General features: G+C 39.2%; 1 protein-coding gene across 2 annotated transcripts in view; it reads right to left on the bottom strand.

The window, feature by feature from the left end:
* Positions 1–25,242, bottom strand: part of med27 (mediator complex subunit 27) — a 220,603-nt gene that overhangs the window by 3,914 nt on the left and 191,447 nt on the right. The window contains exons 6-8 of one of the 2 annotated variants that reach the window (XM_072566436.1): positions 17,022–17,063; positions 7,470–7,547; positions 2,007–2,216 (exon numbers count right to left, since the gene is read on the bottom strand). In XM_072566436.1, the coding sequence (XP_072422537.1) occupies positions 2,121–2,216; positions 7,470–7,547; positions 17,022–17,063 (216 nt within the window). In that variant the 3' untranslated portion in view covers positions 2,007–2,120. Of the gene's footprint in view, positions 1–2,006; positions 2,217–7,469; positions 7,548–17,021; positions 17,064–25,242 lie in introns of those variants that run through there. The other variant, XM_072566435.1, reaches the window with a different exon arrangement.

The raw sequence follows: 25,242 nt of genomic DNA, 5'->3' as shown, positions 1-25,242 counted from the left end.
CCTTTAAAGACTAGATTAGAGTGGTGCTGGAAAAGCACAGCAGTTCAGGCAGCATCGGAGGAGCCCTTCATCAGGAATGCAGGCAGAGTGCCTGAAGGGTGGAGAGATAAATGAGAGGAGGGTGGGGGTGGGGAGAAAGTAGCATAGAGTACAATAGATGAGTGGGGGAGGGGATGAAACTGATAGGTCGGGGGGGTGGAGTGGATAGGTGGAAAAGAAGATAGGCAGGTAAGACAAGTCATGGGGACAGTGCTGAGCTGGAAGTTTGGAACTGGGGTGAGGTGGGGGAAGGGGAAATGAGGAAACTATTGAAGTCCACATTGATGCCATGGGGTTGAAGTTTAAAGATTGTCCATTGCATCTGAATGCTCACGGTACAGCCATACTATCAAACGCTGCATTTCCCCTGACCAGTTAAGCAAATGGTGAGAAAGCCACAATCCCATATTGCGAGTATTGGTGGATTGAGTCCTCAGGGATTCAAATATGTCATTAAGGTGCAGAATTTCTAAATCTGAGTTTTGTACAATATTTTACTGGCCACTGACTAATGCCAATATTGATGAGAAGTAGAAAATACGGCTTGGTGTTTCATTTTAGTGAGGACACACTTACAACGTTATCACACCTAAAATATACAAATCCTATGCAAATTCAAATCTCTAGACTGTTTATTGCTTATAAAGCTATCTTTAATTAGTTGTTGTATCTGTGGGACTCTAGCCATGTCAGTTACAATATGAAAAAAAACATTAATAACTTGCATATCCTTCTGAAACAAGATGTTAGCAAAACATTAAGTTTCAGTAAAGCCCTTAGGGATCCTATTGGTGAATGAGAAATCTGAATTACTGTATTTTAATTTTGCAGATCACATTATTATTAAATATGATACCACTGAAATGAAAACAGCATGAAGCAAATTACCTTTTAAGATACATCAAAATTAAACCCAGTATTAACCCTTAGTCACTCAAATGTAATAGTTTCATGCAAGTCGAAAATAGGAAAGTAGCTTGTCTGTTTTCCCCCTCTCCCCTACACACAATATTGCAAATCAGGCAGTCATTCCACAATTCCAATTCTTGTCTTTTTCTTTTAAAGGAAGTTCACTACTAAACAGACCTGAAGTTTCAGATTTAATAAGTCATGGGTAATATACTGAAAATTATTTTTGCATGTCTGTAAATAAGATCACTTCCTCTGCATGTGAATACGCATTCTTCAAGAGGTTTGGCAAAGCAGCATATAGACTTCGCACTACTTCTGTTCAGAGGAGGCAAGCGATGGTGGGCTGGAAGGCAGGGTGGTCCAAAGAGAAGACAAATTTTAATTTTGCTTATTGGTGAGACACAGATGTGTGACCTGGCACAGTGTGTTCAATTAGGCATATAGTTCAGCAAGAAAACCTTTAGATAATTTGAGAGTTGTAAGCAGTTGCTTTGCTCAGTTGGATTCAAATCAAAAATGATGCTCCTGATGAGACATGATCAGTGTATGGTATACAGAATAATATCCCTGCAGTTTTCTCATTTGAAATGAAGTAACATGGATTTGACTCAAATTGGAAATTACGTGCTAATTCAATACATTTAAAATATAAAAGGGTCCCTGATCAATTTAAAAATTCTCAGTTATGACTGAAACATTCAGTTCCTCTAAATCATTTTGACTCTGAACATTTGACTTTTGGAATAATATCATTTATTCATTTTTCTCCTGAGTCAAATCATTAACTACTAACATTTCACATAGTCAAGAATAAGTCAGTAAATTAGATAAACATTTTTGCTACTGGCTCAAAAATGCAGCTGCACAAATGCAAGTGATCAGACTTGAGACAGGTTTCTTCCCTCTTGTGAATTATCCAATTGGAATGTCAATGGTCAAAAACAGCTGTGGTGAAGATTGTAGACATTGATAGTTTTCAAAAACAGCACAAATGTAATACATTTTATTAGTTAATTTAAAAAACTGTTTAATTTTGTACAGAATCCTCATACAACCATTGTTATATTCTTTATTTAGATCTTAGACATGCTCATTACATGGATTCCTTTGTACTGGAAGGGCAAGATGGTTTTGATTGTTGTTTCACGATGACAATTGGTACATAATGATCAGCCAGAGATACACACAACGTCAGTCTGACTATTAACAAAGCAAATCTGGTGGTAATGATTTCTCTCTTCCCATGTCACTTTACTGTAACTGTCCTGTAATTTACATAAGAGTTAATAAAGAAAACTTGAACTCAGATGGAACATGAACTTACAAGCTGTCAGCTGGCATCAGGTATTTTATTGCAGGAGACATAAATCAGTCTACAATTGGATCCATTACATGCAAAAACATTTCAATGCTAGGGCCGTGCATTTTCAGCTGCTTCATCAATGAATTTCCCTCCGCGAAAAGGTCAGAACTGGGGATGTGTGCTGATGACTGCACAATGCTCAGCAATATTCCCAATTCCTCAGATACTGATGCAGTCCATGTTCAAATTCAGTAAGATCTAGAAAATATCCAGGTTGGGCTGACAAATGGCAAGTAATATTCACACCACACAAATGCCAGACAATGACAATCAGCAAGAAGAAACAATTCAACCACTGCCCATGACATCCAATGGTTTACCATCCATGAATCTTGCACTAAGACATCCTGGACATTGTGATTAACCAGAAACTCAACCGTACTTGCCACATAAAATTGGTTACAAGAGCAGGTCAGAAATTAGGAATGCTGCAGTGGGTAACGCACTGCCTGGCTCCTTAAAGCCTATAAGGCACAAATCAGGAGTGTGATGGTGTACTCCCCACTTGCCTGGATAGGTGTAGTTCCCAACAACAATCAAGGAGCTTAATACCATTCAGGACAAAGCAGTCTGCCTGATTGATATAACATCCATTCCCTCCACTACCTATGCTCAGTCGCAGCACTGTGTATTATCTACAAGAAACACTGCAGAAATTCACCAAAGAGCCTTAGACAGCAGTTTCCAAATCCATGACCACTTACCAGGAGTTTTGGGAACACCACCACTTGCAAGTTCCTATTCAAGTCACTCACCACCTGACTTGGAAATCTATCACTATTCCTTCATTGTTGCTGAGTCAAAATTCCCTCCCTAAGGGCATTGTGGGTCAACCTACAACATTTAGACTGCAGCAGTTCAAGAAGGCAGCTCACCACCATGTTCTGAAGGGCAGCTAGAGGTGGGCAATAAATGCCAGCCATCCAGTGACACCCAAGTCCCATGAATGAATTAAAACAAAGCAGAACTGTTGCATTATCACTGAATGATGGAATAGGCTCAGAGATGAGGAGAAACTACTTCACCCAGAGAGTGGTGGCTGTGTGGAATGCTCTGCCCCAGAGGGCAGTGGAGGCCCAGTCTCTGGATTCATTTAAGAAAGAATTGGATAGAGCTCTTAAAGATAGTGGAGTCAAGGGTTATGGAGATAAGGCTGGAACAGGATACTGATTGGGAATGATCAGCCGTGATCATATTGAATGGCGGTGCAGGCTCGAAGGGCTGAATGGCCTACTCCTGCATCTATTGTCTATTGTCTATTGGCCTACTCCACCTCCGAAGTACCTTTCAATACTTTCAGGTGTTGAATGCCTTTTGAGGGTATTTGCTAAATGCCTGTGTCAGGACAGTAGTGGATAAATCTCACAGCAGCAATACATCGGATCACTGAAAGGTCAAATGCTCTGGCGCTCATTTTAAATCCTGCTGGTAGGCTCGTTCCAATTTTAATTCTTTTAATAACCTATTGCATAGTTACATCTTTGGCAAATATGCGAATGATATTGGATGGGTGCTGATTTCACCATGACTATTCTCTCAGAAAACTTTAAACACAACAGACAAATACACATAATCTCATTTACGTGCTGTACTGTTATACCCTGGCAACCATATTCCTTCATCCATCTGCACTTATCTAATCTTGAACGTTGATATGGTATCTCTTGTAAATAATTTATCTTATATAAAGAGTTCATTTTATCTTGAGCAATGATCTGGCTGATTCCAGAATATTTATATCTCAAATCATGGCAGAACAACCAGTAGAAGTAACAGAAACTGAGTTGCTACAGAGGGAGTACCTAGGGTTGTTTCCTGACTGTGGTGTGACTCGATCTAGTGTCTGTTGAATTAGTCAAGATGACAACAATACAAAAAGGGAGACGATGCAGCATTTTAATATCTGACATAATTTGCGGACACAAGTTAAAAAGCGAATTTTGAGAAGACTTGTAGCTCAGGTTGAGGTCCTGGATGTAGGTTTGCTCGCTGAGCTGGAAGGTTCGTTTTGAGACGTTTTGTCACCATACTAGGTAACATCATGGGTGGCACGGTGGCACAGTGGTTAGCACTGCTGCCTCACAGCGCCTGAGACCCGGGTTCAATTCCCGCCTCAGGCGACTGACTGTGTGGAGTTTGCACGTTCTCCCCGTGTCTGCGTGGGTTTCCTCCGGGTGCTCCGGTTTCCTCCCACAGTCCAAAGATGTGCAGGCCAGGTGAATTGGCCATGCTAAATTGCCCATAGTGTTAGGTAAGGGGTAAATGTAAATGTAAATGTAGATGTAGGGGTATGTGGGTTACGCTTCGGCGGGGCGGTGTGGACTTGTTGGGCCGAAGGGCCTGTTTCCACACTGTAAGTAATCTAATCTACAAATCATCAGTGAGCCTCTGGATGAAGCACTGGTGGTGTAGCCCACTTTCTATTTAGATTTTTGGGTTTCCTTGGGTTGATGATGTCATTTCCTGTTCTTTTTCTCAGGAGGTGGTAAATGGGATCCAAGCCAATGTGCTTGTTGAGTGTGTTCTGGTTGGAATGTCATGCTTCTAGGAATTCTCCTGCCTGTCTCTGTTTAGCTTGCCCTAGGATGGATGTGTTGTCCCAGTCGAAATGGTGTCCTTCCTCATCTGTACGTAAGGACATTAGTGAGAGTGGGACATGTCTTTTTGCGCCAGTTGACGTTCATGTATCCTGGTGGTTAGTTTTCTGCCTGTTTATCTAATGCAGTGTTCGTGAAAATGAACCTTGCAGCTCAGTGAGTAAACCTACATCCAGGACGAGTTAAAAAAGATGCAGAAGAGGCTAATACATTTAGTCCACCTTGTTTAATAGAAATGCAATTAGGCAATCCTGAATTGCATCGAATAGCCAACTCATATTGATTTGGGACCAATACCCGTGCAAGGTAAATGGAAAAGGAGACCATTTTAAATATAGCCGATGAAAGTGGGCAGTCATCCATTTATTGATAGTTCCAACAGAGTACCAGAATTCATTTCTAAATGGCTCACAGTCTCACAATGCCAAGACACTTGGGGATTAAGAAAAAACAGACAAAAACATGAAAGCAATTTTCTTGACTAGGATTATGTAAAGATGTGCAATTTTACCAGACGTATGTATGACAATAAGAAAATGCTAAGCATAAATTAAACCTGGACGTTTTAATTCTTCTCTCAGTTTTTGAAAAAATGTTATTAATAGATTGTGTAGGGTACCTACATAAATCCAAGAGTGAGAATAAATGTTTTAACAAAATTATCTAGCAAATGTTGGCCAGTTGCAGAATTGCATCTAATGATCAAATTATCCTGGAATGAAAACATATCTTCAAAGTGTGAATGACAGGTGCAATACAAGGGCTGTTTGCCATTAATGGGATGCTGCTGTTGAACCAAAATGATTTTCTGCTTATTGCATAAATGAATAATGAGCTTTATGAATTTCAGTACAGGCAAGTCACATCCCAGCGACTGGTGGACCACATCAAAGTCCCTTTAATGGCTTTTAACAAACAAGGTATTAACTGAACCCAAACAGCCTGTGTTTGCAAAACTCAGTGTCAAATATCAAATGTAATTCTGAAATTGGACAGCAGTTGTTGGATAATGCTGTGGTGCGCAAAGAAGTTTTACTGCTGCATAGATCTTGTCCAATTGCATTCTGAGGGACGGTCCAATTCTTCAGATTTTGTTTGTACCGGGGAGAAAGTGGAAAGGGGTTTTAGAAAACCAGTTGCAGGAAGGTGTTGTCTTCTGGGGCTAATTAGAAGGATTGATAGATTCTTGGAATCAAAGTGTTTTGCACCGTGGGATATCAATCAGTCCACTGTACCTGTGTTCAAATATTTGAAAGATATATTCATTCGTCCAACATTTTTAAACCTGCTTCCACTATCCAAAATGTGAAAACTACAAAACATGGAGGACTGAAGGCCTGTGACCAGCTGTGTGCCACAAGGCTCGGTGCTGCATCTACTATTTTTTTGTCATTTATATTAATGATTTGGATGTGAATACAGAAGAAATGGTAAGTAAATTTGTAGATGACACCAAAATTGGTGGTGTATTGGACAGTGAAGAAGGTTATCTCAGAATACAATGGGACATCGATCAGATGGGCTGATGACCGACGAGTGGCAGATGGATAAACATGAAGTGTTGCATTTTGTAAAGGCAAATCAAGGCAGGACTTAGACACTTAATGGTAGGATCCTGGGAGGTTTTATTTTCTTTATTCATTCACGGGATGAGGGCATCGCTGGCTAGGCAGCTTTTATTGTCCATCCCTAATTGTCCAGAGGGCAGTTAAGAATCAACTGCATTGTTGTGGGTCTTCAGTCACATGTAGCTCAGACCAGGTAAGGATAGTAGACAAGCAGGAAGCTGGAAGAACACAATAATTCAGGCAGCATCAGGTAAGGATGGAGGTTTCCTTCCCTAAAGGACATTAGTGAATCGGATGGGTTTTTCCTGACAATTGCCAATGGATTCAAGGTCATCATAAGACTCTTAACTCCAGATAGTTACTGAATTCAAACGCCACCATTTGCCTTGGCGGGATTCAATCCTGGGTCCGCAAAACATTATCTGGATCTCTGGATTAACAGTCCAGCAATAATAACACCAGGCCATCACCTCCACTGACAAAGAGACCTTGGGGTGCAAAGTGCATAGTTCTTTGAAGGTATAGTCATAGGTAGACAGGGTAATGAAGGTGATGCTTGGTACACTTGCCTTTATTGGTCAATGTATTGAGTATAAGAGTTGAGATGACATGCTGCAACTGGACAGAACAATGGTTAGGCCATTTTTGGAATACTGTATTCAATTCTGTTCTACCTGCTATAGCAAAGATGTTGTGAAACTTTCTCGGGATGGAGGGTTTGAGCTATAGGGAGAGACTGAATAGGCTGGGGCTATTTTCCGTGGAGTGTCAGAGGCTGAGGGGTGACCTTAAAGAGCCAAATGCTGGCAAATGGGACTAGATTAATTTAGGATATCTGGTTGGCATGGTTGAGTTGGACAGAAGGCTCTGCTTCTGAGCTGTATAACTCTGTGATTTGCTGTTTTCACTGAAATTTTACACTTCATTTTACACTTTAAAATATACATGGAGATTCAGAGATTTACAGTCCATTTCTGATTGTGCACTTACCATGAAAGACCTGACAACCACATCTGGCATTTGAGGCAGCTGGTAATGCAGCAATGCTGTAGTAGCATGGTCAGTCACCTGAAAAGGGAAAGAAATGCAATAGAAGACAAATGTATGGCTATTCAGGACCGTGCACAAGTGTCTACACAGTTGAGGATATAAAACAACTTGAGTTAAATGCATGCTCTCCACTAAATTCTGAACTGGGAATCTTGTCAAAAGTTAATCAAATGCTGAATAATTTTAACCTTTTAATAATTTTATTTCCTGGAAAAAAGTTTCATTTTGTCACTGGAATTACAGTTTCTTCATTCATTTTATTTGGGAACATGTACATTTGAAAAATGTATTTTGAATTAAAATTGCATTCATAAAAAACCGGTCTTGCGAAACAAAACAAATCACGATACTAACTTTTTTGTAATATTTGCTTTACAACCAGAGTTTTAGAAATTATTTTTTATATTTTGACATTCAATCTTTCAGTTATTTTCCTTCAGCTATGCAAACAGCATTACTCCTTGAGTGCTCAGTGGTAAGGAGGTTAATTATAGAATGAGCAGATCTCAATTGTTCTCAAGTGAGCACTTGGATACTTTAAATAGACTTAGTCAGGGCATCTGCTCTTGGTCACTACAGACTAACCCTCATTGGAAAGCTATATTTGTGGATATCTGCTGTAAACCTTGACTGGCCAAGGGTACATCACTGGAATTGGCTTCAGTTTGCTATGTAAGGAAATTGACAAACTTGGGACAAATTACCTTTATGGTATTATCCTTTACAACATAATGGTCAAAAAAAAAAGGGCTAATTGTTATCATCCATTGTACATCCAACACTCAATTGTTTATCTTACTGATGAGGTACCAAAAGTTTCCAACAAAGCTTCAGAACAGAAAGTGAGACATTTTATGAAAAAACTGTAGTATGACAATGAAACTATTTGAATAGCAAATACAGATTATCAAATCAGAAAATAATTTTGAAAAGATACAGCTTCATTAGAAACAGTTCACATAAGTATAATACAGTAATAATGATGTTGAAATTAAAAAGTGGAATCTGTCAATTGCACTGTATAATTCAATGTTGAATGCAGTGAAAAACACAGGACACTTAATAATCTGCTATATAAATGTTGCAGAGTTATAACTGTGCCCCAGCATTTCAATAAGCATAACTGGGCAACTGAATATAACCATATGTTCATATTGCACAGAATATTAGAAAACAAGAAGTGGACACAAGGGAATCTTCTCATCTGGAGCTGCAATCATTTTATAAATCACTATAGTGATTGAACTGCTGGACATCTAGAGGGATCCATGCTTTAATATCTTGGGATGTTGAAGTTTAGCAGTTGAATTTCTTCATAACTTGAAACAGTAAACTTTCCAATTTAAACAGAATGGCTTTGAGTCATCCTGAAAGCAATGGATAACTTTTAATCCATATAAACACCTGTGTAAAGAATTAAATGACACGAACAATAATAGCCATTATCGATAAAAATGTAACCTTTGGGACTTGGGTAATAGACATCATATTTATTAGCTATAATATCGAAAATGGTCAGTTGGCAAAACTTGTTCTTCAAAAAGTTGGGGCAGTTATGACAGGATGGCTCATCTAAGGGAAACAGCTTTGCAGTGAATAATTACAATTATTCATGTGAATAGATTTTGGAAGAATTTGGGAACAAATATTGAGGTCTGATTTTGGATGTAGGTTTACTCGCTGAGCTGCAGGATTCATTTCCAGACATTTCGTTACCCTACTAGGTAACATCTTCAGTGGGCCTCAGGCGAAGCAATGCTGAAAATTCAAATCTTTCTAATGATATGTTTGGGTTTCTTTGGGTTGGTGATGTTATTTCCTGTGGGAAATGAGGCCCACTGAAGATGTTACCTAGTAGGATAATAAAACGTCTGGAAATGAACCTTGCAGCTCAGCGAGCAAACCTCCACCCAAAACCTCAACCTGAGCTACAAATCTTCTCAAAATTAAGGTCTGATCTATAATTTGTACCCTTAGTATAGGTAAAACTTTTATAAAATAAAAAGGATTTCAAGAGTTCCTCAAAGAATATGAATTCTAGAGAAGCATGAAAACCTTCTCACTGTAAATAGATAAGCCACTGTTGTTACAGTAAGTGAATCACTAACCACAATAAAGGGTCTTCTGTTTTTTACATTATGTGTCTCATGCTTACTCAAAACAATGTTATGAATTATAGAAGGAGGTTGACTGCTAACATGGAGGAAATATTGTAACAATAATATGTAATCCATACCTTGTAATCAGTACACACAGTCAGCTTTTCAAAAAAGTACATATATGCTGTGAGATTAGTTGTAAAATTGCTCACTCTATAGTCTGTCCTGTTTTATTGTTGAATTCAATGTGGTGATCAATGGTAAGTGTTCTATGCAGCTAATCTGTTATGACATGAACAGAACTCTCCACTAGACAACTTAACTGAAATAGGAATTCAATTGTGGTGTTTTTGATGTAGCTCTAGGATGGAGATTTGTACCACAGTTATGCACCATGTGGTCGCTTTTTGATATGTGTAGCTTTTGAACCGCAATCAGAATAAACCATGCTACTTGAATAGTAACTGGAAGTCCTTCCATTTTTCTTTACTTCCTATGATATAAGCAAGGATCACGAACAACATTAAGTGTTAATAAATTTGCCCAAGAATTAGGCCTTGCTTAAAGTCAAGCTATTGTGGTTCTTACCTCTCTTTTTGCTCTTGCCCCCAGCTTAAATTACAGCAGGGTTGAATTCTTTCTTGCGCTGATCAAGCTGTTATTGTTATGGAATGGACCATTATTTTTTCAGTGTCCATGGTCAGACTCAAACATTGAAAATATCGTGTGTTTTAGTCTCGATGTTAGGTGAGTACCTCCAACTGCATCACTGTGACACTTTCATTTACATATGGGCCTTTCTGAAACTTGGACTGAAATGGACAAAACAACATTGAATTCAAGAAAATATTATGCCACCACTCTGTCTGGAATAGGCTCTAACGTGGTTTCAAGTGATGAACTGGGTCAACGGCCACCATGACATTTATGTGTGAAACTTTGCAAAAATGCTTTGAATTTTTAAACAATATCTATTCATGAATGTTACTGGTTGGGCCGGCATTGACCTTCTTCATGTCAATTATGGATGGGGGAAATGAACTGCACTGAGGCACTCCAGTCTTTGGAGTGTAGGGACATCTACAGAGCAGTTAGGAAAGGAATTCCAGGACTTTGACCCAGTCACAGAGAATAAATGGTGATATATTTCCAGGTCAGGATCACATGTAGCTTGGAGGGGAACTTGTACATAGTTGTAATCCCGTGCATTTGTCATTGTTTATCACAGTGGTTGAGGTCACATGTTTGGAATGTTAAGTTGGAGAAGTCTTCATGAGTTACTGCACTGCTTTTTGCAGATCATATACACACAGCTGCCACTGGAATTTGTTTAAAGTGAGGAAAGTTGAAGATGGTGATGCCAATAAATGTTTTGTCCTCGATAGTGTCAAGCAGCAGTATCGTTGGAATGGTAGTTATCCAGGCACGTAAATAAGTATTGAATCACACTCATGACTTGTGCTTTGTGGATAGGTTTTGTTAAATCAGCAGGTGAGCAATTCATTTCAGAACTGATAGCCTCTGGTCGGCTCTTATAGCCATAATATTTGAGTTCAGTTCAGTTTCTGGTCAATAGTAATCGTCAGGATGTTGATAAGATTCCGTGAAAGTAATCCCATTGAATATCAATATTGATTCTCCCATTTGGAGATGATTCCTTTCTGGTGCTTGGTGGCAAAAATGTTACTTGCCACGCATCAGCTCAAGCCCGGATGTTGTCTAGAACTTGCTGCCTCTGCACAAACTCTTTTGTCCATGTTTGGACCAAGGTGGTCAAGACCTGAGGCGAAAGTGAGGACTGCAGATACTGGAGATTAGAGTCAAGAGTGTGGTGCTGGAAAAGCACAGTAGGTCAGGCAGCATCCGAGGAGCAGGAGAATCGACGTTTCCGTCAAAAGCCCTTCATCAGGAATAATGGTCAGGAGATGAGATGGTTGACAGTAGACTGATACAAGGCAGAAATCGATGAAATTGTACTGGTCCTGCCTTCTATGGACAGGATATACCTGGACAATTTTTCATACTGTTGCACAGATGTCAGCATTGTACATGCAATGGTACTGCTTTGATAGGGGCATGGCTAATTGTGGAGCACAAGTCTTCAATACTAAAGAAGAGCAGGAAGTTTCAGTGGATGGCAGACTGTCAAAAGGCATTTGACAGCCTGAAAGCTGTGTTAACCACTGCCCTACTATAAGCCACAGCTAATTACGCAAAGACATATTGATGAGTGTGATGTGGGTGTTGCACTGTATTCTTAAGATGATGGGAAGACAGAAAAACCTATCAGATATTTCTCCAGGAAATTGAACATTTATCAACAGAATTTTGAGAATTGAGAAGGAGACTTTGAGCTTGCTGTTGGTGTTGCAACATTTCAACATTTATGTTGCAAGTAATGTGCCTGAGACTATCATACATACTGATCATAATCCATTGGTTTTGGAGAAATTGAAGAACAAAAATTCCAGACTGTTTAGATGGAGTTTATTATTGCAGCCATTCAATTTAGAAATTTTACAGGTGGCAGGATTAGAAAACTTGATTGTCAAGACTTGGATGGGAAATGGAGGCATTCGGTGGCAGGAGTAAACAAACTTAAACAAAATGTAGTATTGCATGTTTGCATGGCTATAGTTAATGTATATGTATTGTAACGTACTAACAGGGTAAAACTAAGAGGTTTCAAAATATCTTTGTATATTGATGGTTTTTCTTTAAAAGGGAGAAGGTTTGACAATGCTGCCCTTTTAAAAAGGTTATTTTGTACTTGTTTTTTTTTTATCAAGAAGGGTTGTAAAGGTAAAAGGGGCTGATGTGTCTGGAAGTGGCTACTTTAAATAATGGCAGGGGCGTAGCCATTTCAGGTTTATTCTAGTTTAGGTTGTTAGCAGGCAGTTAGAAACTGCTGATAGCAGAGTTGTCGTTCCTGTGTAAAAGGTTCCGTGCTTCAACAGATGTTTCTTGCTTGACTCTTATTGTTGCAATCTCTCCTGCCTGTAAGAACCTGTTTGAATTTACCACTTGCCAAGGGGTGCGTTTTTGGGACTTGTGGATATTGGAACTGCTCCTTGGTTAAGTTGTGATTTTGAGTTGGTTGGGTTTCCAAATAGTTACATTACTCTAAATTCGGTTTTCATTTGTTCGTGTTACAACCATAGTGTGTAAATAGATTCTGTTTTGCTTAAAGCCAAATGGTTTGACCAGCTGCATCACTCCAGGAATACCCATTCTACATCTACCTTTAAAATAAGGAAAAATGAAATCTGGGCTATGTCAAGTGTTTTGAGGGGATCTAGCCTGGTCCATAACACTTAGAATCAGAGATGTACAGCGTGGAAACAGACCCTTCAGTCCAATCTGTCCATGCTGACCAGACATCCCAGCCCAATCTAGTCCCACCTGCCAGCACCCACCACATATTCCTCCAAACCCTTCCTATTCATATACCCGTCCAAATGCCTCTTAAATGTTGCAATTGTACTAGCCTCCACCACTTCCTCTGGTAGCTCATTCCATACACGTACCAACCTCTGCATGAAAAAGTTGCCCTTTAGGTCTCTTTTATATCTTTCCCCTCTCACCCTAAACCTATGCCCTCTAGTTCTGGACTCCCCGACCCCAGAGAAAAGACTTTGTCTATTTATCCTATCCATGCCCCTCATAATTTTGTAAACCTCTATAAGGTCACCCCTCAGCCTCTGACGCTCCAAGGAAAACAGCCTGTTCAGTGTCTCCCCATAGCTCAAACCCTAGCAACATCCTTGTAAATCTTTTCTGAACTCTTTCAAGTTTCACATCTTTCCGATAGGAAGGAGACCAGAATTGCATGCAATATTCCAACAAGTGGCCGAGCCAATGTCCTGTACAGCTGCAACAAGACCTCACAACTCCTGTACTCAATACTCTGACCAATAAAGGTAAGCATATCAAACGCTTTCTTCACTAACCTATCTACCTGTAACTCCACTTTCAAGGAGCTATGAACCTGCACTCCGAGGTCTTGAACATGGGGATATTTGTGGAAGCCCCACCTCCTGTTAGTGGTTCAATTATCTGCCACATTTCACAATTAGATGCAGTAGGCCAGCTTAAGCGTAGATTTGGTCTGTTGGTTGTGTGATTGCTTAAGCATTGTCCTTTATATGCTGATTCTGTAATTTGGTGTGCAGATGAACCAGTATTGTAGCTTCACTAGATCTAGGCCTCATTTTTAGGTACGCCCTCCTGTACTCTGCATTGAACTAAAGTCGATTTCATACAGTACAGATATATCAGATGATGGGATTACAGATGATGTTGAAATACAATTCTGCTGCTACTGATGGATGGTAGTGCCCAATAGATGTCCAGTTTTGAGTTACTGGATCTGTCCAATGCCTTCCTTATTTATTATTATAATAGTGTTGCCAGACACCATGGAGGGTATTCTCAATACGAAGATGGGATTTTTCCTCCACTGTGTAAATTGCCATGGATAAACACATCCATGACAGGTACACTGTTGATGATGGTCAAGTAGACTTTTCCCACTTACTGGTTCTCTCATCGCTTGCAACAGACCCAGTATTTGCACTTGTGTCATTTAGCATTCAGCCAGCTCAGTCAATAGTAGTGCTGCCAATCCACTCTTTGTGTTGGACATTGAAGTCCCTTAATTGGGGTACATTGTGTCCTTTTCACCCAGTGTTTCCTCCAGACTGAACACCACTTGGACTAGCTATGATTCGTAAAATGCCCATTTTCTGCTGCATCTAGTAAACTGCTGTTAGGCCAATAGACCGCTCAGTGACAAATATCTGCTAATGGTTTGAAAAGTTAGTTTTGATCCCAGTATGGGCTTTGTCATGATGAATGTTTGATTTTACTCTTTCAATTTCCACAATATTTTCATTTTGAAAATTCTTTGCAAATGCACCTCTGACCCCTTCTTGCATACTTAGTAAGACTCATGAAAGGGCATTTGTCTAAAATGAGAAAATTGGACATATTCATGCGCATATGTTGCTTGCCTACAAACTGCAATTAATGAGGCTCTGCACACCAGATAAAAGCACCTCTGGAGTAACTGGACAGAAAGGAACATATGACAAACTGAGAACCGCATGTTCTTAGAACAGAACAAAGCTGCTTCTGAAAGATCAAAAACGTGACTGAAAACCACAGGGATGGGAATGATCCTCGATGAGCAACTACTACTGGAACAAAATATCAAACTTGGGGACAGATGGTGAACAGAATTATTTAACAATAATGCCAAAAATAATCTATTTTCAGTTGTATTCGGGAAAGGAATTCTAGTTTACAGCCCTCAATTATCTCTTTTAAACAAAAGAAGGTAATCACAGAATCCTGGTTTGCTGCAGGAAGGGGACTTGCTCTTTCACAAATGCATACACACACAACCTTCACCCAACATATGTAAAATCTAAGTAAAACTGCTTAAGAAACACATGCAGATGGGTTAATTACGATTCTAAAACCAGAAGACATTGGAGCAGAAATTAGGCCATTTGGCCCACTGAACCTGCTCCACAATTCAATCATGGCTGATTAGTTTTTCAACCCCATTTTCCCACTTTGATCCACTCAGCAATCAAGAACCTATCTCAGTCTTAAATACACTTGATGACCTGGCCTCCACAACCTCCTGTGGCAGTGAATTCCACAAATCCACCACTGCCTGATGAAAGAAGTTTCTCCTTATCTCCGTTCTAAAGTGTACTCCTTTGCCCTCAGGTCCTCGTCTCTCCTGGCAATGGAAATATCTTCCCAACAATCACTCCATCCAGGCTGTTCGCTATTAGATTAGATTAGATTAGATTAGATTAGATTACTTTCAGTGTGGAAACAGGCCCTTCGGCCCAACAAGTCCACACCGCCCTGGTTCACATGGGTCCTAGATCCCTTTAAAGTATGCTACACTGAAGTAAATTTCCAATTAATACAACATTAAGAGCTAAATACCATGGAATATTATGAATATCAATTGGTAAGTGTTGAGCATTTATCACTGATTGCAGAAATCAGATTTGTGTGCACAGATGTAAGGTAATTACATGGTAACAGGGATGACTTATTAAACTAGTATTAATGAAATTAATTAAAATGTTATTAATTACTTGTTCATTTGACAGTGAAGAATTTGAAAACTATTGAAAAGTGACATGTTGTCAAAGCCTTTTGTCTTGCTCAATCAGGAAAACGTCTTCCCTGAATAGGACATGAATGTAATTAATTAAATCAGGAATTTTCCTCCTTTTAGTTCTGAGGCCCCAACTGTGCTTTTTCAGACCATTTGCAAAACAATTACATTTTTTGTATAAAATGGAATATGTACATTTTTTTTTGTTGACACTAAGCAACAATGCTTATTTCTAATGCTGGAAAAAACTTAGCAGGACAGGCAGTATCTGTAGAGAGAGAGAGAGAGAGATAGACTGTTCACATGTCCTTCTGGCAAAACTGGTTATCAATCAAAAACACAGACTCCCGTTTTTCTTCAGTCACAGTTTGCAACATTTCCTTTATTTTAAAAACAAATCAAAATTTACAACCTCCATAGTATTTTGTTCGCTTGTATAAACTGATTTGAATATGGATCTTACAAGCACAAAAATCTCTCTCTTCCTCAAAACGGCTGAAGCTTTGTAGTTGGACATCAATAAATTAATATTTGCATACTGAAAGTTATAGAAAAATGAATAAAAGTGACCTGCAAATCTCATGTATCAGCAGTGAGTAATTCATTATGGTTTAAACAAACATGTGACTTACAGTGAATGACTAAACACTGCTTCACAAATTCAGGAGCTCTGCAATGTTTCACTCATTGATGCTAAAGTGGATTCTCACCATTGCTCCAAATTCTGCCTGAACGAATATCCTCTGTTGCTGGTAATGACCTAATCACATGCAGTTTAAAAGATTGAAATTGTGGAACACAGTCATCCCGTTCCAATCACGGGTATACAGCTGAGACAATTGGCTCATGTTCTCCTAAGATGCACCTCACTTGTTTACCTGCTCCATCGAGGACTGCTGTTCGACTCCAACACCAAAACACATTGTATATGGGCCATGAAAATGGACAAATATCAATACTACTACTGCTGCATTGTTTACCAAAACATTGGTGTGACCAGAGATGATAGCAGCTAAAGGGCAAAGAAAAGCTGAATAGTTGATGTTGCTTTAATCCCACCCCATTGAAATAGCCCCATCACCACCACAGCAGAAATTAACATTCATGTGCATGTGGTAAAGTTGTACCCCTGCCAACTTGTGCCTTTTAATGATAAAAACTGACCACATACCTCTGCAATACAGTGCACACTTTCCAACAATCTACCCCACGTACTTAAACCAGGACAAAATGGTAGGGGACACTCACCTTCTGAAAGACTTGGTAATTGGACTTAGACCAAATGTCCAGCTGCAATTAAAAAGGCAACCATTAGATTAATTGTTAAAGATTTCAGATTGTTAAATATTAACAAGGTATACTCAAGGGAATTTCTGAATGCTAAACAATTTAGTTCTGCATGAAAGAAAATGAAATACATTAATTGGAAGAGTTCTGTCAAAAAATAACTAGGCAACAGTTCCGATTATGGGAAACAATAAAAGGCATGGAACAGTAATTTAAAAGTTTACCTGCTTAATACTGGAACATGGTTATAACCAAACCCAAAACCTGCAGATCAAACTTAAGAGGCACAAACTGGGGAGATTGGAGAGGTAGTAGCTGCAGTCAAATTCAACACAATTCCCAACAGAATCAAACACCCAGCATCACCAAATTCAAAACAAAACCGATTTGTCCTTTTCACTCAGAAACGGGTTTGTGTGCATATGTGAAATGGAATATTGATGAGACAGCAAGTACTCTTTTGAGATTTTAACATGCTTCTATGTGGATTATGTGTGTTGTATGCAAACTAGGAATGCTGTATGCTGTCAAATGTGTAATAAATGAGCCAATGTTCAATCCCTAACCTTTTTATTTAACAAAGATAATAGCATGAGAAAAAAATCCCAACTTTTACTATGAGTAAGCAACAAATTGAAAGTGCTTTGGGTTGCAGGACTATGTATATTAGGAACTGGATTGAGACCACTTAATCTCATTTCATATGGGACCGCTTCTGCTAGTAGACAGAACAAAGTCTGGACTGACTTTGAATCCAAAATTGGAGATGAAAGACTAGGGTCTCAATCATCTACATCACCCATTTTTACATTCCAAGAAAAATAATTTAATCACCAGTGCACATACATACAAATAAACTTGAATAAAACAAGGATTAACTCAGATGCAACATAGATTACATTAAATTGTTTCCAAGGCATAATCATCTAAGCCTCTGATCTGCTTCATTATTTGGAGGGGAGTCTTTTTTTCCTGACACTGATGAGTACATAAATTCACTTTTTAAAAAAAATCTTGCAATACAATTCTTTCCAAAGTAAGAAATACCTGAATCAATTTCTAATAAAAAGTATAACATATTTGGGGCAGCATGGGGCAGCACATGGACCTGGTTGGGTTACTCTTCAGACACTCGGTGTGGACTTGTTGGGCTGAAGGGTCTGTTTCCACACTGCTGGGATTGGGATTCGGATTCCGATTCCGATTCTCATATTAAAGCAGGACTTTATATGAACAGTTTACATATACTGTTAAATGCTAGGTAATGTGGGGAAATATCAGAGTCACAGAATCCCTACAATGTGGAAACAAGCCATTCGGCTCAACAAGTCCACACTGACTCTCCAAAGAGTAACCCACCCAGACCCATTCCCCTACCCTATTACTCTATATTGAGTATAAACATTCCACCTGCTCCAATGGTGTGTTATAACATGTCTGAACAGGTTGATTAAAATAGCCATCATAATCCAAGAAATTTTATTCATCATAGAATTTGATTTCATTATCAACAGTAAAGAAAATTTTCTCCCTTCCACTGGTAGATCTGATCAGAATTTTCCTAGGATAAAGTGCCTTAGTGTTACCATCTTTTGTAATAGTTTTGTTTTAATTGAGTTTCTTTATATGTTGTTACAAACCACAGAGACTGATAACATTATGAAAGATATTTGAATTCCTGTAATCACTTTCCAAGCAAATTGCTGCTCGTTGGATGCTGCCTGAACTGCTGTGCTCTTCCAGCACCACTAATCCAGTATTTGGTTTTCAGCATCTGCAGTCATTGTTTTTACCAAATTGCTAACCTACCTCTTTGAATTTCACAGTTTTCAAGAGTTAGATCATGCTCCCTTTAATTTTTCTGACTGGCTTTCAAGGGTTAGGACCTGTTAGAATTCGCATTATATTTGTATCATTCATGCCACTTCCAGTGCCGTACATAGCGTTAGCTGTTTGCTTACATTGGTCATCTGCCTTTAATATACCTGATTAACTTTATTAACATTGGATCCAATGGATCTCTTAGTAATTTCACAAACAATTCCCTTTTCCAGCTTAGCCAATATAAAAGGGGAAATCTTCTCTGTGAGATTTTACAAGTTATGCCAAAGATAGCTTTCAAATTTTTATGGTCTGGTTTGTACTTCTTAGCCAGGGTGTAGTTCCGAAAACAAATTCAAATGAATACTAAGCACTTAAATTAGATACTGACAGGTATTTGTAGATTGAAAGGCATGTAAATAAGGGGAAAAACTGGCAAACATCAAAATGCATTTTAATTTAAAATACCATTTCCTTTTTGAAAAGATATGTAGTTTGGAGGTCTAATTCCAATCCCAAAATGGTACTTCAATTCTAATATCTGTGCAGCAAAATAGCTTGGATAGTCTTGGACAGGTCCTGTGTGTGAACCCAAATGACCATATAATGTATTATACTAAAACTTCACCTGACTAAATTTAAAAAGTAAATGCTAAAGTTCAAGTGTTTGTGATGATTCTGTGGCCTTAAGAGGTGTACCTGTATTATGTATTTATCCCAGTTTCTTTTAAGAGAGAGACTGAAGAAGAGGTGCCAAGCAGCCTATGGTAATGTAAACAGCTTGTGAGGCCTTTGGTTTTTTTTAATATAAAGTTGGAACCATACAAGTGGCCTGGATAGCTGTGGCCAGCTCTCTCAGACCAGGATTTCTGGTTTATTTTTTGAAGCTTTTAGATTCGGCAGAAGCTGCTGCAATTTTGTAGTACTAGAAGCTATTTTCTCCCCTCTTGTTTACAGCTAGAATCTGAAGTTTCTCCTCCTACTGCCAGACAGCATATGAGTCAATCTGTTTCTGGCTTTGCCTTTTTGCCAAGAGGTATGTTTGAGATGTTACTACATTGGAACTGTTAATTAGTAATGGTTACTGTGTCTATTATTCTGTTAAGGGCTCTTAGTCTACGTTCTTCTTTCCTTTGTTGTATTTTAACTATAGTGCTTGAATAAATTGTGTTTTGTTTAATGTTGAGTAGTTTGGCCAGTCGAATTACAGCTGGAATACAGCATTTTACCTGTAAAACAAGAAAAAGTCTAGGCTACCTTCTTAAAGTATTTTGAGGGAGTCTGGTCTGGTCCATAACAGCAGTGAAGCCTTAATGACTAACTAAAGTGCTGATTGATGGAAGGCATTTACACTGATCCCATTTAAAAATTATATTTAATATTGAAAGAGAGAAGTAGGAGGAGCCAACAAGTCTGCTCCACCATTCAATATGATCATGGCTGATCATCCAACTCAGTACCCTGTTCTTGCTTTATTCCCTATAGGGAGTGAAATGAGGCCAGGTGGATCTCATTGAGTATGAGATCCCTAAATGGGGCTGTTATATCTGAGTCAATCAAGGAGCCCTGGCTGAATGACAAACAGGAATCTCAGAAATTCTCACAAGTTCCAGGGACTGGCTCTGAACTGGATGGACAGAGGCCATATACTGTTTATGTGGAGTTTTTTTCATTCCTATTCCCTTTAGCTCCAAGAACTCTCTCTAACTCCTTCTTGAAAACATTCAGTGCTTTGACCTCAACCAATTCCACGAGCTCATTGATCGCTGGGTGAAGAAGTTCCTCTTCATCTCAGTCCTGAATGACCAACCCCATATCCTTGGACTCTGACCCCTGATTCTCCCAGTTGTCTGGAACTTGCTTCCTGTGTTTACTCTGTTTAGCCCTGTCAGAATTTTATTCATTTCTATGTGATGATCCCTCATTCTTCTAAACGCCAATGAATCCAGTCCTAATTAGTCCAGTTTTTTATCATATGGAGCTCTCGGTGGTGCATGCTGCACTACACTGTTGTTGGCAATACAATCTCAAACAGTACAACAGATATCTTTGAGATCATTTATTTTTGGTTTCTTTGCTATTGAAATCCTAATTATCACTTTCATTACCGCTAGACTCAACTACTCCAATGCATTCCTGGCTAGTTTCTCTCATTTTATCCACCCTAATGTGGATGCCCATCACAAACAGAAATTAATTAGACAACTAGACACAGATATAGAAGGGTATGTAGATATATAGCAGGCAACGAAGTTGAGGCTTAAATGGTTAAAACAAAATATAGTGAATGCAAGCTGAATTCAGAATTGTACAGACAAATGAGCCATTTGGCTACAAAGAGATATACCATGATAATGTATGTAAAAGTATAAACTCATTAATGTTGCACATAGATAATTGTTGTAAATGGGAACATGACTGCATTTTCAAGGGATATGGTCACTGGACAAGAGCACATAGGAGCTTGATTAGCCTTACAATGGAATACGTTCATCTCAATACTGGCCTTTGAATGAGACAGTGATACTGTAATTGTCCCATCTCTTTATGGTCATGTGATAAATGGTATACTACAAAGCGTGACGCCCTCTCCCAATCTCTTCCTCATCTTTGATAGTCTGCATTGCTCTTTGCAAACTACCTTCGCATGTAAATTAATCAGAAAACAATGGATAGTTTTCTAGAAGTGGTTAATAGATGAAAAAATGCCATCGGTGATAGCAAAAAAGACAGTTGAGTCAGAGTACTTCTGGATATCAAAAACAAGTAAATTTTTTTAAAAAAATGACAAAGTGGGTAAGAACGTAAGGAAACATAATTCATTGGGCAGGGAAGGAAATCTTCCATCCTCACCTGGTCTGGCCTGTACGTGACTGCAGGCCCACAGCAATGTGGTTGACTATTAACTGCCCTCTGGGTAATCAGGGATAGGCAATAAATGCTAGCCTAGCTAGTGATGCCCACATCCTATGAATGAATGAAAAAAAGGTCTCTAGTTATATTCCAGCATGCCTGAGGTAGACTAAAATCCGGTTTCCTCCCACAGTCCAAAGATGTGCAGGTTAGGTGGATTGGTCATGCTAAATTGCCCATGTTGTCCAGACTTCTACCTGTCTGTGTCTAGTGTCATTTGAAACGTCACAAACATGAGATCATCCAAAACTAAAAGTCTGCTACTCAAGTCTTAACTCACAGCAATTACCACAATCATACCCTATGTGCAATGGTCGTTATTAACGCCCAGGCAAGCAGGATTTTAAAATGATAAAATTCCCCTTATTTTCAAATTCATCCAGGGTCTTGCCCTTGCCATCTCTGCAACCTCCTCCAGCCCCACAAACTTCAGAGATATTTGCACTTCTTTAATTCCGGCCTCTCGTGCATCCACAATCGTAAGTGTTCCTTCATTGGTGGCCATGCCTTCAGTCGCCTAGTTCTTGAGCTCCGAGACTCCCTCCTTCCAGCACTTTGTCCCCTCCATTATACTTGTTTTCATTATAATAGTTCTTAAAACATTCAAAGCTTTGGTCACCTGACCTAATACCTCCTTCATATGGATCGGTGTCATACTTTGTTTTATAATGCCCCGTGAAATGCCTTGGAACATTTAGTTATGTGAAACACGCTACACATAGGCTGCTATTCAATTTCAACTTTTCGGTTATGATACAGGAAAAGCTTTTTAAAACTTATGCTAATAACTTCTGGCATTCTTTCTGCACTTCTAGTTTTGATTGGTTTGATCAATACTTGCAGTCATTAACTTGCCTTGCGGTTCTTTTCATAGACAGTCCTGTCTTGAAAACTTAGCAGGCCAGAGAAACGTCATTATGGCCCCTCCACAGCATCACTTGAGCATTTTGGAGTGCTCTGTATGCCAGTAGTGTCCACATGTCCTGTTATCACCAACTTTCTGCACTGGGAAACACCAAATTTCTCAATCCTGTATCAGTTACTGAAGTTCCCAGTACACAAATTACTGCCTTACAACTTTATCATTTCAAGAAAAATAACTAATAACCACTTTCAGAATTGGAGCTCTTCATACTACAGCTCTCATTCTGAGCATTTTCTCTTGTTTTAACAACTAGTTCTACTTTTCCTCAATTTGAGTTTATTGGCATTTGTCTCACTATAAATAATCTGGCATCAATCAACAATTTGATTGCTCAGTTTCCTAATGCAAGCAGCTCAATTTGAGACAGTAGTTAATTAATGAATACTGTAATTAGTGGCACAGTGACTCAGCAGTTAGGACTGCTGCCGGACGGTGCCAGGGATCCTGGTTCAATTCCAGCCTTGGGCGACTGACAGTGTGGAGTCTGCACATTCTCTACGTGCCTGCATGGGTTTCCAGCAGACATTCCGGTTTCCTCCCACAGTCCAAAGATGCGCAGGGTTAGGCGGATTGCTTATGCTAAATTGCCCACAGTGTCCAGGTATATGCAGGCTAGGTGGATTAGCCATGGGAAATGCAGGGTTACAGGGATGGGGTAGGGGAATATGTCTGGGTGGGATGCTCTTCAGAGGGGCAGTGTGGACTCCATGAATTGAATGGCCTGCTTCCATACTGTAGGGATTCTACGATTCTACATAATATAGAAGGTTCTTGCTCTGAAATTGATTTGCAATATTTTGAATGCATTATTGCTGAGAATCAAGTGATGTGGCCCTTAGACATCACAGAATACAGCTGGCATCTTGAGATCTTGATTATTCTGGTACAGTAAAAGTTGTACATTCAATAGTAGTTGAGGAATGGCAATGCAGACTTCAGCCAGCTATCTAAGGTCTGTAGCTAAAATGGTTTTCTCTTAGTGATGTTATAGTCATCCAGGATAAAGAAATCAAATTACTCTGAAGACTCACTCCCTCTAACACCAGCACATCACAGGTGCATTTTGTCAAAGGTCTTCTAGAAATCCAAAAGAGATCACACCCATCGCTTCTCCTTTCTCTAAATTGCTTGTTATCTCCTCAAACGATTGCAAATAAATTTATCTATACAAATATGTTATTAAATTTAATGATTATTTGAGATAATTCTATGACTTCTAACTCTAACAGAAGTATCAGGCATGACCTCCCGTTGACAACATTGCCCTATTTTACCATGCACTCCCAAGTATTCCTCAACTGCATTTTTAAAAATGGACTCAAAAATCTTACCGACGACTGAGATCAGGCAAACTGACCCATAGTTTCCTGTCTTCTGCCTCCCTCCTTTCTGAAACAGCAATGTTACATTAGCCATTTTCCAGTCCGCCAGGACCTTCCCTGACTCCAATGATTCCTAAAAGATCTCCAATTGTCTACAATTTCCTCAGCTATCTCATTCAGAACTCTGGGATGTAGTCCATCTGGTCTAGGTGATTTATCGGTCTTCAGACCTTTCAGCTTCCCCAGCACCTTCTCCTTAATGATGGCCATTAAACTCACCTCTGCCCCCTGACTCTTGAAGTTCTGGTATGTTGCTTGCATCTTCCACTATGAAAGTACCGATGTGAAGTACCTATTCAGTTCCTCCGTCAGTTCTTCGTTCCCCATTAATACTTCTCCAGCTGGTTTTCTATCAGTCCAATGTCCACTCTTGCCTCTCCCTTACCTTTTAAATATAATAAAAAATCTCAATTTTCTCTTCTATTACTAGCTAGCTTACTTTAATATTTCACCTTCTCTTCCTCCTTTTTTTTTTAGTTACCATCTGCTGGTTTTTAAAAGGCATCCAATCCTCTTGCTCCCCACTAATCTTCACCACTTTGAATGCTTTTTCTTTTGTCTCTATGCTGTCCCTGACTTTCCTTATCAGCCATGGCTGCCTTATCCTCCCTTTAACATGTTTCTTATTCCTTGGGATGAATTTCTGCTGTGCCTTCCAAATTATCCCCAGAAAATCCTACTATTGCTGCTCCACCATTTTCCCTGCTAGGGTTCCCTTCCAATCAACTCTGGGCAGCAACTCCCTTACATTTTTGTATTTATCTTTACTCAATTGTAATGCCGTTACATCTGATTCAATCTTCTCTCTCTCAGACTGCAGGTTGAATTCTATATTATGGTCACTGCCCCCGAGCGGCTTCCTCACCTTCAGTTCTCTGATCAAGCCTGTCCCTTTAGACATCACTTAATCCAGAACTGTCTGTTCCCTAGTGGGCTCTACCACAAGTTGCTTCAAAAAGAAATCTTGTAGACATTCCAGGAATTTGTTTTCTTGAATACCAACCTGATTTTCCCAGTCCAACTGCATCTTGAAGCCCCCATAATTACCGTAATAGTGCCTTTCTTACATGCCTTTTTTTTCTCCTGATTTATCTTCTTCACATCCTGAGTGCTGCTAGGAGGCCTGAACACAACTCTCATT

The sequence above is a fragment of the Chiloscyllium punctatum genome, chromosome 49 (genome assembly GCF_047496795.1).
Source record: "Chiloscyllium punctatum isolate Juve2018m chromosome 49, sChiPun1.3, whole genome shotgun sequence".
Classification (NCBI taxonomy): Eukaryota; Metazoa; Chordata; class Chondrichthyes; order Orectolobiformes; family Hemiscylliidae; genus Chiloscyllium; species Chiloscyllium punctatum.
The sequence above is the reverse complement of the archived record's forward strand: the minus strand, read 5'-3'. Positions and strand labels throughout refer to the sequence as shown.